General features: G+C 36.1%; 1 protein-coding gene across 3 annotated transcripts in view; it reads left to right on the forward strand.

The window, feature by feature from the left end:
• Positions 1-18,717, forward strand: part of MED23 (mediator complex subunit 23) — a 41,217-nt gene that overhangs the window by 9,456 nt on the left and 13,044 nt on the right. For 2 of the 3 annotated variants that reach the window (XM_082633441.1, XM_082633443.1), the window contains exons 9-18: positions 814-926; positions 2,249-2,344; positions 2,890-2,907; positions 7,991-8,195; positions 9,774-9,913; positions 11,487-11,632; positions 12,609-12,854; positions 14,676-14,818; positions 15,970-16,144; positions 16,824-16,987. In XM_082633441.1, the coding sequence (XP_082489567.1) occupies positions 814-926; positions 2,249-2,344; positions 2,890-2,907; positions 7,991-8,195; positions 9,774-9,913; positions 11,487-11,632; positions 12,609-12,854; positions 14,676-14,818; positions 15,970-16,144; positions 16,824-16,987 (1,446 nt within the window). The remainder of the gene's footprint in view (positions 1-813; positions 927-2,248; positions 2,345-2,889; positions 2,908-7,990; positions 8,196-9,773; positions 9,914-11,486; positions 11,633-12,608; positions 12,855-14,675; positions 14,819-15,969; positions 16,145-16,823; positions 16,988-18,717) is intronic. The other variant, XM_082633442.1, reaches the window with a different exon arrangement.

Consider the following 18,717-nt stretch of genomic DNA (forward strand, 5'->3'; position numbering starts at 1 on the left):
TATATATTCCTGGATAATTTCTAGAAATCATGGTGGCCTCAGAACAGCCTGGAATATAGACATTATTTAGTCAATGATGAAGTTTTTAGCACTTTCTGTGAGTCAGGTGCTATTCTGGACACTGGAAATACAAAAATAAACTAAACAGACACTAGGCAGATAATTCTTAGGCTTTTAGCTTTTGTAACTGAGTAGATACTGACATCACTTAATGAATTATGGAAGGATTGAGAAGGATGATGATGAATTTAGTTTAAGTTATGTTGAACTTGAGGTGCCTGTGGGACATCGCAGTGACAGTATTTATCAGGCCTTTGGATACATGAACTGATTGATGGTCATATACTACATCTAAGGCTTCTAGGAGCATCATGTTTAAAGTTACTCAGGTTGACCCTAGATTAAGCGTCTGTAAACTTCTTCTATAAATGGTGATATAACAAATATTTTAGGCTTTGTGGGCTATACAGTCTGCTGCAACTACTCAACTCTGCCATTACAGTGCAAAAGCAATAGTGTTCCAGTACAGCTTTATAAAAACAGGTGGATTTTGTCCTTGGATTGTAGCTTGCAGACCTCTGTCCCTGGACAAATGCAACATTTGTGAGTTTGGAAGGCCTGTACAAATTGCTCTTTAACCATCTGGGCTAAAAATAATCAAAGAAAATTCCCAAACTTATATCTAATTAAAACATATCTTTAACCAGTGCCTGGTTCAGCATAGATATTCATTCAATAGTTGTAGAGTGAATGAAGGACCAGGCATTGCTATGTTCACATTTATTTAGAAACATTTTTTTGTAATGCACACAGGCCGTTGCAGCCTTCTGCCAGTTGTAAATAACTCAGGCGCCATTTGTAATTCATGGAAATTGGACCCTGCAACTCTCCGTTTTCCTTTGAAAGGCCTCTTGCCATATGATAAGGTATGTTACTAAATACGATGGAACTTTTTTGATCCATCTAAGAGTCTTCATCCTGGCTTATTTGATGTGTAATGCTAAATTGTCTCTTCATAGACTGAAGAAGTAAATATTTAATGAAAGATAGTTTATGGTTTATCATATGATTTCAATATCCAAGTACAGCCTGTGGTTTATGATATTGCAGGTGTCTATGTTCCAATGGTCCACTTCTGGCAAAGCACTTGGTGTTAGAAAATTGAAGTTTTTAACTGATTCCTTGTTTTCACTTTTCCTTTACAAAGCAGGGACCAAAAATGAATTTGCAGTGTCCCTAAAATTTGAAGAGTGAGCCTCCTATTTGTTAGATTTTTTTCAAAAGGGGAGGACAAAAGTAGAGTAGAAATTTCTCAAAGGAAAAAAATCCACAAATATCCATAAAATGAAATATGTGATATAGACATAAAGCTATAATGAAATATAAAATTTATTTTATTATCTTGGGGTTTGGAGTAGTGACAGAGCAGGGTATGGGGAGGGCAAGATTGTTTTCATGTAAATGTTTCATGTCAAAAATGACATAGACAGTGATTAGGAAACTTTTCCAAAAGTGAGGAGCGTAAAATAGTGCAACTAAAGTGGCAATTCTGGGTTCTTGGCATATTAGTCAGCAAAACTTTAGAAGATGAAAAAGTGGTAAACTAAATGGAATTTGCAATCATGATAGCAGTAATAATGAAAACAGAGAAACTTATTGTGAACTTACTATGTGCCAGGCACTGTTTTAAGAGCTTACTTTGCAACAACTTTTATTCTTAACTATCATCTTAATATTTCCATTATCCAGATGATGAAACTGAGACAGTGAGTGGGGTAGTAACTTGATTAAAAGACCCCACATTTAGGAAATAGTAGAGTCAGGATTTGAACTCTTAACCCGTGTGCTATCAAGTCCTCTCCAAATTTGGAAATGATGTTTATGTTTACACTTGTAGGAGAATGATTAGAAACTTCCTCCATTCCTCTTTGATTAGATTTCTGGGGAAAAAAATCCTTTCCCTACAGTGATGCTTAAGACTTTCACGTGACTGTAGCTGAAGCCATTTCTAAGTTTTCCTCTATGACCTTGGGCAAGTCCCTTCACCTCAGTTACATCATTTATCAAATGAGGGGTGGGAACAGATTAATTGTAAGCACTAAAATCCTATGATTTTTTTCCACTAGATACTGCCTACTGTGTGAAGGTAACAAGTGCCTTTAGAGGATTTTTTGGTCCCAATTTCAAATTATTTGAATTAACATTAACTTTGATCTTGAAGCAATAATTTTCTTTATTTTCTTTAAAGGATCTGTTTGAACCACAGACTGCTTTGTTGAGATATGTTTTGGAGCAGCCTTATTCCAGGGATATGGTCTGCAATATGCTAGGTTTAAATAAGCAGGTACTGTACTGTGCTGGAAACCTAGTAAATTCTGCATAGAATCTGCACTATTCTTTTCTCTTTTCTTTGCTATAGCTAACTGAGCAAAACAGTTAAGAACTATTCAGTGATTTTTTTTTAATATATGGTTTATTAAACAATGTATTGTTCTTATCATTTATATATTGCTTTAAGAATATTTAAATTAAGAAGGAGATATTTTAAAAATTGGTTTATTTTGCATTGCTTTTTTTTCTATAAGGCCAGTTTCAAGTATACCTTTTGCCAGAGAAACCTACACATGACTTAACCATAATTTTTGACTTTTTTTGTTGTTTGGGTGTCTATTTTTATAACCCTTGGTATTTTCAGCATGGCCTCAATTGCTGATTTTTTTTTTTTCTTTTTGGTGTGTGTTTGTTTTTGGTGGTTTAACATGTGGGAGGGTTTGTGCTGACTCTGGGTTCCTTGAGGCTGGCCTCATAGTCACTGTTTTGTCTTTTCTTTTTTTCTTCCTTTATTTTTGTTCTGTCCTGTCTTGTCCTGCCCATCCTCCAATGCTCTAGACCTTGAACATTGCTCAGGTATGTTCACAACCTTACTGTTGTATTGTGACTAACGATACGCTGGCCGCTTTGTAGCCACTGATTCCATTTAGAAAATACATGTATGGTCGGGGCTTGAAATTGGCAGGACCATGCTGAGACCAAGGCCACTAAAATGAATTTCTTCTTGGGATATGAGAGTTGTTTTTGGTGGATTGTTTTTGGTTTTGGTTTTTGGTGTTTGTTTTTTTTTCATATTCTTTTTTTTTTTTAATCAAATCAAGAGACAACACCTGGCACATGATAAAGCCTGTCACTTTTTTGATGGGTTGTTTTTCCTTCCCACTCCAGTTTACTGTTTTTCATACCTTAGGGCTAAAGCTAGCCTGGTGGAATTTTCAGAGATGGAAAGATTTGTGGTGGCCTTTATCTTTCCAGACTATTAAAACATAAACAAACAACAACATCAATAAAAATACTTATGTTGCTTTGCCTAAAAACAAAAACAAATTAAAAACAAAACAAAAAAGAGAACAAAAGCACTTTAACAGAGATATGTTACTTTTAAAAGTTGGAGTGGTACGCTTTACATGGGGAAGTTTTTTTGGAAACATGGAGGTTGACTAAGAAATGTCACACTCTTAGGTGACCCCACACCTGCTTGACAAACACCCTTCTTTGTCAGTCTTTGCCAGAAGTGTCCTCCTCCTGCAGTGAGCGCCTCACAGCTGAAGTCCACCTGTGGCAGGAGGAACACGAAATGGCCAAACTTTATAAACCAAACTCTTATACAGTCCCAAGTCTGTTCCAGGACTTTTCACCTTTGAGATTTTAAGCAAAATAGTGGTTCTCTTTATTTTTGTTAAAAATTTTTGAGCCCAACATATTAAAATAGACCAGCTTTTTGATTTTAAAAAGACATTCTTGTCTAGGTTATATAAAATAGCGTTGCTGTTTGCAATACTATAGTGAAGGTTGTGCCAGTGCTTCCATTTATAAAGCCCTATTTTTAAGGACATATAGCTTGGCCATAAAACTTGCTCAGTGTTGAAACTTTGCATGCCAAACCTCACCCTAGTAGCAGTATCTCTTTTATTATTTTAAGTTTTTTCTTCTGAAAAATTTACCAAGTCTCCTTGTTTGGACAAGCCTTTGTTCATGTGAAACTGAAACTGCTTCACACCACAGTATCTGACAGTTAACCTCACATAACCTGTCAATGTAACATCTTAAACACCAAGTCTTTAACTCTGATCAGCTTTCACTTGAGTTAGAGGTAAGTATTCAGTGAACCTTGAAAGAATGCTTCATGCTATGTCTTAAAACTAATTTTTGCCGTGATCTTTAAGGCATACTTGACTCAGTTTCTTTTTGCAGTTTGATGAATAAATGTACCCATGGTCATTTGAGCTGCAAGTACCTTCCCCCAGATATCCTTAACCATCCTTAGCTTTTTGCTTTTGGGGGACAGCTCTTCTCAAACTAGAAATTGACAAAATTTAGAGAAGGGTGTTTCTGATCTGATCCTTTCAGTAACAAGTTTCAACCTAAAAAAAGTTTATGACTAAGACATAAATCCGTAAAAAATAAAGTTTATAATGGAAATGCTGACAGAACATTATTAATATTGATCTCACTGTAGTGTAAACATTGTCAAAAGTTCACAATTCATCATTAATTGTTTTGGGAGAAAACTGTAGTGAGCGCACTTGTAAGATATATGCTGCATTGACTTGATATATTATTTTTACCACCTGGACAGTAGGGTAGACAATGAGAGCACACTGTATAAGAAGCATATGATTAAAAATAAACAAGTTATCTCATCACATCTTTTATCATTACAGAACTATATCCTGCACTATACTTTCTTGTCCTCTCTCTAGCAATGCAATAATTTACTTAAAGCTTTGAAACCTTTTAAGAGCTGTCCATATTGCATTTTCCAGTAGGAATTGGGCTATGGTATTTTATCCGATAATTGGTTGCATTCAGAAGGTCATAAATAGCCCAGTTCTGTGACCAGCAAGGTAGTGTTCGTAGTGTAAGAATCCTGTTTTGTGTATTTGCACAAGAGTTTGTATTCTTTCTACTGAATAAGAGCATTACAGAACAGATTCACTCCTCAAGCTCTTATGTGGTGGTATATGAACTCTGGCTACCCTGAGACAGTGAAGTACTAGACTGATCACTCAGTTTATCCTTAAAAGGCACCATTGAAAGTGGTATTAACTGGCATGGGACTCCAGTTCTGATTGGTAGAGAATATGATAAATGACATACAATGGGATTTTGCTTCCCAACCTGTCCTAAATAGATACTGCTTTAAAATTGATTTCTAGCACTGAAATAATGATTTTAAGTTAACTTACGCCCACCTAAGTACAATATGTTAAAACTGCGCCACATAAGCAGTACCAAAACTGTTATATGAAAATGTCAGGGGCCACTTAATATAGGATATGCTTACTAAGACGGAAAGCATTATCATTTGCCATTTTAAACAGTGGTGGGAAAAAATCAGGGGCATGGGTGGGGCTTAATGTTAATGTTTCTATTAATTCCTTGTGCCTGATTTTCAGCGTTTACCAAAACTGAAAATTTAATACAAGTTTCCGATACAGTTTGAGCTGTTATGCAGAAATTGCATTGTTAAAATACTGAATTTAGATTCTTATTGTTAAAACAGGATTTAACTAAACATACATATACATATGATGTAAACTAATTCAATTTGTATGCCTGTATCTTGAAGACTTAAATTTATGAAAGCTTTCAGCAAGTTGTGAATAGCCATAGACATAGCATCCATTGGCTACCAGAATTATCACACCCTATGATTGATAATTAGCCTTTATTCACAGATCATTAAACTGATTTACAAATTTTCATTTCTTCCACTTTATAAAATAATTTATGTGGTGGAGAATCTTAATTTTAATGTCGTTATCTTTTAGCAGTTGAAAACTAAAGCAAAACTTATTCTAAAGTAGTTAGTAGCACAGATCATTTTATATTCCAGACTTTTCCCTCTTTTTTTTTTTTTTTGGTATTATTAAAATTGGCAAGTAAAAAAAAGGAACATGTGTAAGCTATCCCTAAACTTGATTTGAGAACTATCCTTGGATTTAACCAAAAACACCTGGGAAATATAGAGTTCATTCTGACAGATGTTCTGCTACCCTCAGACTAACCAGTGCATTTGGTGCCATAGAGATTCCTGACTGATTGAATTGTTAACAGAAAATCTGGGGTAGTCTTGAGTCATGGTATAAACTGAAAGCTTATCAGCTTTGGCTGTAAATTTCCTAGCTGTTCTTACTTTGCCAAAATCTTAATATTTTTGGTTTTCCTGTAAATCATTAACTATATGACCACCAATCACTGCAGTCCTAAAAATATGTAGGTAAAAATCCAGTTCTCTGAAACAAATAGCTAATACTAATAAGGGAAACTCAAAAATGACCCAGGTGCTAAAAACCAATTTTGTTTAGTTTATTCTTTTTTCCTGAAGCAGACTGATGGAAGACCATCATGGACGGAGGAATAGATGCCAAATTGGTCAGTTTCCAACAAGCAGCAAATTCCCATCACTGAAGAAAAATTCCTACTGGAAATTCTGGCTTTACTTCTTTTCACAAATTTTTCTGACTCTTGTATACTTCGAATGATCTCGCTCTAAATTCGTGTTGTCTGACACATTCCTTAGGTTGTTGGTGGTTGGCAGAACTAGTGAATTTCAAGCCCTGTACACAGTAGTTGTGCATGCCGATTTAAGAACTAGTTTGTAATGTTGTCTGTTGCACTTTGCTCTGCTTCATAATGATAATTACATTTGGAGGAAAAGTACCGTAGTCCCAACTGGTGGTGTTAATATTGCTCTTCGTAAACCTGTAATGTGATTGAACTGTGATCATGGCATTGTGTTTTTGGAAAAAATATGAAACAACCATTGATGCTTACTGTTTTGGATAGATGTTTGTTTTATTTGCATGCTTTAAGAAAGTGCAGCTATATTGGAGCTTTACAAGTTTGGAGCTGGCAGAAAGCATGCAAAAGAGGGGATGCTATTCATTATGTTTTGTTTTTTTTCCAAATTCGTCCCCATTTTGCATTTTCCCCCTAAATTTAAAGAAATCATATCCCTTTTTCATGGCAAAAGACTAATAATCACATCTAAAGTTTATAGGGAAAGCATCTATGTTAGTATTGTATTCATTAGAAAGGCTTCCAACTGCCTGGCTATTAAGTCATATAACATTTTATTAAAAGTATAAAAATGGCTTAAAATATGGCTTAACATATTTCCTTTGGTAAAAGTACATTTTTAAAAATCACTTTAAAAAAGCAAAAATCTTTTTGCCTCTAGAAAGGGAAGTTGCATTTTCATTTTTAGTGTTTAAACTCAATTCTTTTTCTTGTTTTAGATTTTTAAAATAGTCTAATTTAAAACTAAAGCTGCATTATGTTTGGCTTCTAAGAGGGAAGAGCAGAGATTTAGCTTTGAGATCAAGTTGTTGTTTTTTTTTTTTTTTTGTAGAGGAAGTTTTCCTTTCAGTATCAGATCAATACCACACGTTGAAAGATAGACATTGAGTAATCTGGAAGCTATTTAGATATACCTCTGTATATAAAGTTAGTATAAACATGTGGTGATTGCTTTTAAATAAATAGATCACACACTGCTTTGTTTGCTGTCCTGTCATAGTATTTAATTCCTGGAAATCCAGGGTTTTCATATTTTGAGCTAGATTGCAAAATTAGTACTGTTATCCCCATTTCGTCTGTCTTTTAAATGATCTTTGTTCAAAACATAAATAACAAAATTGTCTACTGTGCAGTGCCCTTTGTCATATTGGAACAGTGGTGTCTATAGTGAAAGTCAGAAGTTAATGGGAAGGCTGTTTTGTGTGAGACCTGAAAAATAACTTTTTATGATACTCATCCTCTACGATAATGTAACATGATGCAGCTTTAACAGACTAAATCTAACCTTAACCTTCTAAGTTCAACTTCATCCCATGCGTCTCAGCCCCTTGTTACGATTAGTGCCCATTAACTGGTAACTTCTGGAACTCACCGGGAGGCTTTTGGAATACGGTATTTAATCTCTGCCCTACAGCACAAGCAGCGTTGCCCCGTGCTGGAGGACCAGCTGGTGGATCTGGTGGTTTATGCCATGGAGCGGTCGGAGACCGAGGAGAAGTTTGATGATGGGGGAACAAGCCAACTCCTCTGGCAGCATCTCTCGAGTCAGCTCATTTTCTTTGTGCTTTTCCAGTTTGCAAGTTTTCCACATATGGTCCTTTCTCTTCATCAGAAGGCAAGTACCACACCCTTTGTCAGAGCCACTTTACCTGTTGATTAGTATGGTTTAGACTGGTGTGGATGTTACCTAGTGAACAGAAGTTCCGAGCTCAGATTTCTGTTTTGTTCGGTGCCTTTGTGATTTCTTAACTTCTCATTTTCTTGTCACCGTAAAAACTGCATTCACTTATTCATTCCACATATTCACAGTGCAAGGACCAGGAGATACAAAATGAAAAGGCACTAGTGTAGTACCCTCAAAGATCTCTTTACCGGTGGGAAGATATGCGTATAAACAATTTGATTATAATATCATATTTCACATAATGGAAACATGTTTCCTTGTGATAGGAATGAGAGAATAGTCCCTATTAAAGACATCAGGAGTGGCTTTATCAAAGGGATCTTGAAACTACTACTTGAAAGACAAGTAGAAATTTGCCAAGAGGAAAAGATAAGAAAGTGCTTCCATAACAATACGATAGTCATTTGGAAAGGGACAGAAGTGTGTCATAACTGGAAAGAAAAATATAAAAGGGAAAGTGTTGGTGAGATGAAGAAAGCAGGAAGGTAAGACCAGACATGGAGAACTTTATATGACCCTGTGTTTGTTCCGAGTTAAATTTACTTTGGGAAGCAAATGAGGAAGGGAATGACATCATCATATACAAGTTGGAAAAATTACTGCTAATGACCACATGTAGGAAGACAGTGATGTAGAGATGGATAGAGCCAAAATCAGAAGCAAAGAAATTAGTAAGGGAGCTGTTGCAGTGGTCTGGGTGAGAGATGCTGAAGACCTAAACCAGGACAGAGAGGAGGAGCCAGAAACCCGGTATGCTGGGAGGTGAATACGACTTGGTGACAATAGGTGACAGGGAGTAACAGGAATCTAGGATCACTCACTGGTTTCTGCTTAGGCAGTGAATGAAAGAGTAGATCAATGAATCCAAAACAGGGAACACGAGTGGAAGAGTAAGTTGTGGAAAGGGTTGGTTTTAGGCATAAGGCTTTGGACACATTGAATGGGAATAAAATAGTGTTGTTGTATCTGTAACATCTTGATAGTCTAGATTATTTGGGGGAAATTTTTTCAAAAGAGTTGTTAAAATCCTTTCAACCACCTCTTACCCACCACCCCTATCACCACCACTGGTTTCTGTTATAATCTACAGGAAACCAGGAAAAGTGTTTTTGATAACCAGTCCTTGAGGAGTAAAAAAAATAAATTTAATCCTTTTGGTATAATAAAGTACTCCTTGTGTTTTGATGAAATATTTTTAGTAATATTGCCAAATTAAACTTGATTCTCATGCATACATTATCGACTTAATCATGTTTTATTTAAAACATTTAATTTTTGATACGCATAGTTGTTTTGGAGGTCAGGGAGAAAACATACAATATTAAAATAATTTAAAAGGCTTTGCTGGTGTGCCTTGAGTGGAGAAAAAGTAATTAGTAAATGCAAATGTTAGATGCTAACTTTCTGAGAACAAGGTTTCTCTCTCTCTCTCTTTTTTTTTTCTTTAAACTTTACTGTATCTGTTTCTTTAACTGGCTGTGTAGATTTGTATTTAAACATTTTTTACAGTTAGCAGGGCGAGGACTGATTAAAGGCAGAGATCATCTGATGTGGGTTCTCTTGCAATTCATTTCTGGAAGTATTCAGAAAAATGCACTAGCTGATTTTCTCCCTGTCATGAAGCTCTTTGACCTTCTGTACCCAGAAAAAGAAGTAAGTTTTACTAAATAGTTAACAATGTGATTAGAATTATGTCTAATTTATGTTTAAGGATTTTAGTGTGATTTTGTGAAAAGAGCACTGGACTTGAAAGCTGGAAACATGGTTCTTTTCCCAGTTTTTGTGATTGCTGTGATCATGGGATAGACATTCAGTTTTTCTTGACATTAGTTTACTCCTGTATAAAGCGATGAAATTGAACTAGATTATTTTTGAAGTTTATCTTAAATCACAGTTGAACATCTAGTATGACAAGGCCTTCCTCTACATTCTAAACAGGGTTACAGTTTTTAAAAGCATGAAACTGTTTTAATCTATACACATTGAATGACCACATAATATCAGTATCTGTTAATATGGTTTTTTTGGTTGTTTGCCAATTGAGTGTGTCACACTAGTGTTTTATTATATAAGGTATTTGAATAAAATATGGTATATATTGATGATTGTCATTTTCTAGAAACATTTTATTATGGAAATTTTAAAATGCACAAAAAATGTAGAGTAAATAGAAAGAGAAACTCCTGTCCCATCACCAAGAAATATTCTTTTTTTTTTTTTTGGCTGCATTGGGTCTTCATTGCTGTGCATGGGCTTCTCATTGCAGTGGCTTCTCTTTGCTGCAGAGCACAGGCTCTAGGTGCACGGGCTTCAGTAGTTGCAGCACACAGGCTTCAGTAGTTGTGGCACACGGGCTTATTTGCCCGTGAAATATTCTTATTTCATCTCCTTTCCTCAGCTTTTTTATTAATGCCGGATGATTTTAAAGCAAATTCCAGACATCCATGTCATTTCACCCATCAATAAACAATATGTTTGATGCTACTCATTTAGACTGCATGTCTCTTATATGTTCTTGGAAAGCATATATGTGACTTTTAGAAACTGTATTCATATTTATCACACTCAGTAAGATAATGGTGTGATTTTTTTCATAATGATGTGTTTAATTTTTAAAGAATAAAATTATTTTTTTAATAAATTTATTTTATTATTTATTTTTGGCTTCATTGGATCTTCATTGCTGCACGCGGGCTTTCTCTAGTTGCGGCGAGCGGGGCTACTCTTTGTTGCAGTGCGCAGGCTTCTTGTTGCGGTGGCTTCTCTTGCTGTGGAGCATGGGCTCTAGGCGTGCAGGCTTCAGTAGTTGTGGCTCGCAGTCTCTAGAGCGCAGGCTCAGTAGTTGTGGCACACGGGCTTAGTTGCTCCGTGGCATGTGGGATCTTCCTGGACCAGGGCTCGAACCCGGGTCCCCTGCATTGGCCGGCGGATTCTTAACCACTGCGCCACCAGGGGAGTCCAAGAATAAAAATTTAGTGATTATGAATGCTTTGTGGCAGTAGGAAAAGCTTGACTAAGCACCTGTGGATTTCTGTTATTTTCTTGGCAAGTAAAAACAATCTTACAATAGTTTCAATATTTGATAGCTGTTAGATCTTCTGATTTGTGTTATTGAGCAGTCAAAGGACAGTTGGGCTAAATTATGAGATATAGCAGAAATGGATTACTAAAATATATATAATTAGTTAATTCTACTCTTTCTTATATTTAAATTGTTCTTTTTTAGTTTATCCCAGTTCCTGACATTAACAAACCCCAGTCAACTCATGCCTTTGCAATGACCTGCATTTGGATTCACCTCAATAGAAAAGCCCAAAATGACAACTCCAAGCTACAGATTCCAATACCTCATTCCCTAAAGCTTCACCATGAGTAAGTTGTTTGTAGCTTGACAGTTCATTTTTTTAATTTAATAAATAGTGGGTTGTAGACTAATATTGGTCTCAGTATTTATGTGAAGTATGGAAATCTTCCCACATCCACTGGAGGTAAGGGTAAATATTTAATGTGTACGTTATAACTAAGGGAACCTGATCAATTGCAGCAGAAAGCAACTAGAAGATTAACCAAGCCTGTTTATATGTATGTGGAGATATATATTTATATATATATATATATTCTTTTAACTTTCAGGTCTAATCTTTGCTTTTACACGTTTTACCTTAGTTAAAATACTTAATTTCCAAAACCATGTGAAAATGTTTCAAAATTGCTTAAGTACTTGGAATTTGAGCGTGATCTGACTGAGATATCTTTCACTCCCTGGGCTGCCAGGATTGATTGAGCTGATCTGGCTGGCATGCTCCCTTGCATCATTTCCAAAGCTGCAATTATTCAAAGAAGATGCCCTCTTTTAGATAGGACTGGGCTTCCATCAAGGGTGTTAGGAATAGCTGAACTTCTGAAAAGGACTGACTGTCAGATCTCTTCATAGGAGACTGTAGGGTAGTCAGACTTCACATTTCATTTGGCTTTCATTTTATGAGGTAACCCTTAACAATTTTTTCTTAGTGACATCTGTAATGAAGGTATATTATTGTACTTAAGCAGACAGATAAGTAGAAGGCTAGTTCATGAATCTGTGAGTTATTTCTTCATTATCTGAATCTTAGTGCAGTATATCTAGTACATACTTAACAACCATTCAGTGTTCACTTATAATTATTTACATTCTTTCTGAAATGCTTCTCAGTCTTTTATATGTGTTAACACTATGTTTTGGGCAGAAACTATAATACCTATAGGAATAAATATATAGTTGCATGAAATTAAACTTTTTTAGAAATGCAAGTTACCTTTCTAGAAATTATTTGCATTTTTTTCTGTTGAATGGAACTCGAAATTTTAGGTTCCTACAGCAGAGTCTTAGAAATAAAAGTTTACAGATGAATGACTATAAGATCGCCCTGCTGTGTAATGCATACTCTACAAATTCAGAATGTTTTACATTACCCATGGGAGCTCTGGTAGAAACTATTTATGGAAATGGAATTATGAGGATACCTCTTCCTGGAACGAGCTGTTTGGCTTCAGGATCCATTACTCCCTTACCAATGAACCTCCTGGATTCACTGACAGTTCATGCCAAAATGAGGTATGTTCTTTTTTATTTATTTGGTCCTATGCCAGGGAAGATATCAGTGCAGCAAAGACTTGATTTCATGATTATGTGTGTATATTTTATGGCCAGGTATATTTTAAAAATCCTTTAGGTTTATTTTATTACAAAAATGGTATTGTTTATTATAGGAATTCTAGAATATACAAATAAACCCAAAGAGAATGAAAATAATTGCTATAATCCCTCCAAAAGAAATAAGCATTGTAAAATTATATATGTGTGTTGAGTCTTTTTTCTATGTATAAATATATGAATTTATAGGGGGTATTTTTGTTTTTTCAAAATGTGTTCTTAACTACAGTACTATTTTATAACCACCTTTTTCTCATATAATCTATTAAACACCTGTTTGTTTGTTTTTTAATTAAACACGTTTTTAGATCTAGTGCTCTTCAGGAACATCTGTTTTAATTGCTACAAAGAGGTCTTTTGTGTGTCTATGTATGATTCTTTAGTCAGGTCCACGTAGTAGGATACTGAGATTGCAGTGTCTCAGTGTTATAAAGATGGCTATGAAGATTATCTTTCTGGCTGTCTTTGCACCTTTCTGGCTGTCTTTGCACCTATCCATAATTCCATTTTTATTAAATAATTTGCTGGAAGTAGAATTGCTGAGTCCAGGGATGCAAAAACTGTAATATCTTTCCTATGTTGACTATACATAAGAGTGCTTTTAGAATTGACATTTATGGTTTCTAAAAGACAGAAAGGGCTCTGTTGGGTGTGATTCTAGAACCTCAGGTGCCCATAGGAGCCAAGCTGATAATGTAAGTGAGTGATGCCTGCCTGGGGCTGCGTGAAGGCGAGTCAGGTAATAGTGTGCACAGAAGCCTGTGTGTATAGAGGGGTTGAGGCTGACTGGAACGGGAGGGGCTCAACTTACGGTGCTGCCACTTGTACTAATTTCTGCAATGTAAGAATGAACATCAGTGTAGCTAGTTCTTGTTTTTCTTTGGAAAGGGCTTTTATTTCTAGACTCTCAACCATTAAGTGTTGGCTCAAACTTCAAACACTGCCTAGGTCAAAGAGAATGTATGTGTGGGCCTCCAGGTGGGGGGTCATTGGTTACAGAAAAACCATGCTCTTTTTCAAATGGTTAACATTGTGCTAGAATGGTACAAGCACTTTACTGGCATATGTGACGAAATTGAGGAAAGTCCCTTTAGTACCTAACATTTGGGTCTTACCAGTGATTTGTTAAGTAATTCTATAACAAAAGTTAATTTCTTAAATGGTTTTAGTTACATATTTGAAAAACAAAAACAGCCTGAAACCATTCAAGCATGTACCCAAATTTTGAGTTCGGTACATGAGTTGTACCCAAATTTTGCTTTTCCGTGAGCAGAGAGATCCTGAGGCACATTGAAAGCAGCGTGGAAACCAGAATTAGTCTCAGGTTGTACAGTGCATCACTACCATGTGTCCTGTACAACCTAAATGATTAAAACAGCTGATTCATTTCATATATTTAAGTTCAGATTTATACCAAGTTCTCTATAAGTAGAATAATTCCTGTGTTTATGTCAAAAATAATGAATTTTAGGGCTTCCCTGGTGGCGCAGTGGTTGGGGGTCTGCCTGCCGATGCAGGGGACAAGGGTTCGTGCCCCAGTCCAGGAGGATCCCATGTGCTGCGGAGCGGCTGGGCCCGTGAGCCATGGCTGCTGAGCCTGCGCGTCCAGAGCCTGTGCTCCGCAGCGGAAGAGGCCACAGCAGTGAGAGGCCCGCATACCACAAAAAAAAATAATAATAATGATGAATTTTAATCTTCTTTTATTTTGTTGTTTCTCCTCAGCCTTATCCACAGCATTGCTACCAGAGTGATAAAACTTGCTCATGCAAAGTCCAGTGTGGCCTTGGCTCCAGCCCTAGTGGAAACGTACAGCCGTTTATTGGTCTATATGGAAATAGAGTCTTTGGGCATCAAAGGATTTATCAGTAAGACAGGACTTTCTGGTGTTTTTAACTATTAACGCTTCCATTCATTCAACGTATACTTTTCTATTTGCTAGGGATATAGCAGTGTACAGAAGTCACTGCCATCATAGAGATTACCTGCTAAATGAGGAAGACAGACAAAAATTGTAAATAATCGAAATATGGAGTATGTCAGGTGATAAACCTTACAGAGAAATATAAAACAAAAAAGAGGGATAGACCCTCACAAAGGGTCAAGGGAGTGGGATGCATGTTTTAAAGTAAAGTTATGGTTAAAAAAGGGGGGCATGTAATTGTGCTAGGTGCTTGGGATGCAGTGAGCTGGACAGACGTGATGCCTGTACTCATATAAAAACCAACGGCCCCATTTGCCTCTCTTTCTGGTTTGCCCGGGACAGCAATGAGTACCAAGTCTGACTGGCAATAGGCAGGGGGTGTTCCTGCATTGCAGAAGACATTGTACGATGTCTGTTGGTTGTTATGCAGTTCTAAATAATAGATATTTTCTAATATGGAAGTGTTTTTCTGATTTGAGGTAATTTTAACTTTTTATTAATACAGTATCATTTTAACCATGGTTACTCTTTTTTTCCAGATAATTGAAAGTCAAATTAAACTTTATTAGCAGGGAGGAGGGGGTGTGATACAATTTGTGTATTAGAAAGTGATCCTCATGCTTCAAAAGGCTGGGAACAGTAACGTTATAAAAGTAATTTAAAAGATAACTAAATAAAAATAAATAAAGAAGTGAGGAAGGTTAGAGTAATTTTTTTCCATATCCTGGCTCTTATTTTACCTTTCCAGATAGACTTGAGTATCATTTGTCAAATTCCAGGAAAAAAAAAAAAGCAAAGTTGGTATTGTTGGGTTGGCCAAAAAGTTCGTTTTGTAACAGAAAACCTCGAACGAACTTTTTGGCCAACCCAAAAATAAGGATCTGGATTTTCTTCCTTAAAATTAAAGTACAAATTATGGAGAAAATTTGGAAAATATATGAGTATATATGTGTGCATGTGTATCTGTATGTTTGTATGCGTGTGTGTTCATGATCAGAATATTTGCATGGATTTTATTCAGTGTGACTTCTCTTCAGGTATCTTTTAATACATAGCTTTTACTGATTGGTACCTTAAATTGTCTTGTTCCTCAAGGTCAGCTTTTGCCAACTGTTTTCAAGTCTCATGCCTGGGGAATCTTGCACACGCTTCTTGAGATGTTCAGCTACCGGATGCACCACATTCAGCCTCATTACAGAGTTCAGCTCCTGAGTCATCTTCACACTTTGGCTGCAGTTGCACAAACAAACCAGAACCAGCTCCATCTCTGGTGAGCTCATTGGAGACTGTCTTTCCTTGGATTTATTAGAAACTTTGTTGGAGATGGGGAACTTAATCCATTACCTTACAGTATTTTTATTCACTGTCATAAAACTCCAGGGCTTCTGGAGTGTTTTATTTCCAGTATAGAAGAAGTAGATCCAGCTTTTTAAATAGAAACCTAGTAAGATAGTTGAATTATTGCCTAGGGATCTTTGGACTGAGAACAAGTACTTCCAAGACCTTTGACATTGTATTCTAACTTAGCCCTTTAGAATACTGGATTCAAATATAGTTCAGATTATGGTTAAAGTATCATGTCATTTTGATTTTCTCTAAGTGAAAATACATTTCAAATTTTAAAAGATGTACTTTTTGAAATGCTGTGCATCCAGGTGAAATTTTTTAGTCCTGCAGGCTACAAGCTGTCTTTTTCAAATGTGTAAAAACGTCAGTTGGTTTTTGCTGTAAAATTTGGCACCTTGGGCTTTTAAAACAAATTAAGCAAAGCTCATTCTCACACAAAAGATGAGTTCATCTGTCTGTTTGTTTTTAACCAAAGAAGGGAAATTTATAGTTTGCATGTTTTCCCGTTGTGATTAACCTAGAATTAGATTTAATTCTATAGTTCTGAGATTTTATCTGCAGCTTAATCTTTTAATGATTGTTTTTGTTTTCCCACTTTTCAGTGTTGAGAGCACTGCACTCAGGCTTATAACAGCATTAGGTAGCTCGGAGGTACAGCCACAGTTTACGCGTTTCCTTAGCGATCCCAAAACGGTGCTTTCAGCGGAATCTGAAGAACTGAACCGCGCCTTGATATTGACCTTAGCTAGAGCAACTCACGTAACAGGTACAGTGAATATGCAGCCACCACCAACAAACAGATGAGTCAGAGTGTGCTGTGTCCCTCCTGACTACTAAGGGGCAGGGGGGAGGGTAACCTACTGAAAAGATTCTTCTCACTTGTTTCCAAAAAACCAGTTGTTGTTTTGATATCTTCACCATTTCAGTAATTAACATAAACTCTTCTGTGTGTACTACCATTTTAACTAGGTTGAACATCAGTTTTTGGTCATCTAACATCATTTTAAAGTCATGGTTCCTGAGCTTTTTGGTCTCAGGACCACTTTATACTCTTAAAAAATAATAATAATAATTGAAATTCCCAAAGATTTTCTGTTACATGGATTACATATATGATATTTATTTTGTTAGATATTAAAGTAGGAGTTTTTTAAATATTTGATTTATTTTAAAATAACAGTAATAAACCTATTGCATGTTAACATACATGATGTAATTTTTATGAAAAATAAACCCTATTGTCTCCAAAACAAAACTTTAGTGAGAAGTACCATTGTTTTACAGTTTTTTTGCATCTTTCTTTTAATAGAGCTGCTTTCATTTATTTATTTATTTATTTATTTATTTTTGGCTGCATCGGGTCTTTGTTGCTGTGCGCGGGCTTTCTCTAGTTGCGGTGAGCAGGGGCTACTCTTCGTTGCAATGCGCGGCCCTCATTGCAGTGGCTTCTCTTGTTACGGAGCACAGACTCCAGGCGTGCCGGGCTTCAGTAGTTGTGGCATGTGGGCTCAGTAGTTGTGGCTCGTGGGTCCTAGAGCACAGGCTCAGTAGTTGTGGCACACGGGCTTAGTTGCTCTGTGGCATGTGGGATCCTTCCAGACCAGGGCTCAAACCCGTGTCCCCTGCATGGGCAGGCAGATGCTTAAACATTGTGCCACCAGGGAAGCCCTTTGCATCTTTCTTTAATGTCTGATGTAAAGGAACATTGCTGGATTCTCATATTTGCTTCTACATCTCATCTATTGCAAATGTTATTTTAGTAGAAGTAAGTAAAAAAGAAATGGCCTCACACAGGTAGGAGATGGAAAGGGGAAGAGTATTTTAATGGCTTTTTCAGCTAATTATGAATATTGTTTGATGTCACACAAAATTGAAAAATTGATAGTTTCTTAAATGGCATAGAAAGTCCTATCAGTGAACTCTTCGTACTCTGTTACCTTATAACCCACTGGTCTATTTTGTACATTTAATGGATTTTGTATTCATGCATATTTTGTAAATTCATGAATTGTTTTTTTAGAAAACATTGGTTTACTGAGTTCTGTAGATAGAGCTTGTAAATGTTGACACATTTCATTATGTAGTATAAGAAAATTACATTTTTTAATCTCACTACAGATTTCATTAGAAAAATTCTTTAAGTTTTGGAAAACTATTAGGTTTGTGGTAGTGTATATAAGTTTTCCAAAATTCTAATTTTCACTTGAAAGGTCAAATTTTATCATTGGCAAAAGATGCAGTCATTTGTTCTTCTTGAAGTGACAGACTCCCTTTGTTAATTTTCAAGAAAATGTCTGCCTAATGCCCAAATCCAGAAAACTATATGTTCTTTCAAGTAAAATTGGAATTCCATTGAAAAAAAAAGAACTAATTTGACCCAGTACTCAATCGCACAAGTATTTTTCCTCAAGATACCCATCATACTTTGGTGTGTAGGTGGAACACCTTATGCGTACTTCCATTTTATCACACAGAATATTACAAATAGATGTACTT

This window comes from Mesoplodon mirus (genome assembly GCF_964341445.2).
Source record: "Mesoplodon mirus genome assembly, chromosome: 10".
NCBI lineage: Eukaryota > Metazoa > Chordata > Mammalia > Artiodactyla > Ziphiidae > Mesoplodon > Mesoplodon mirus.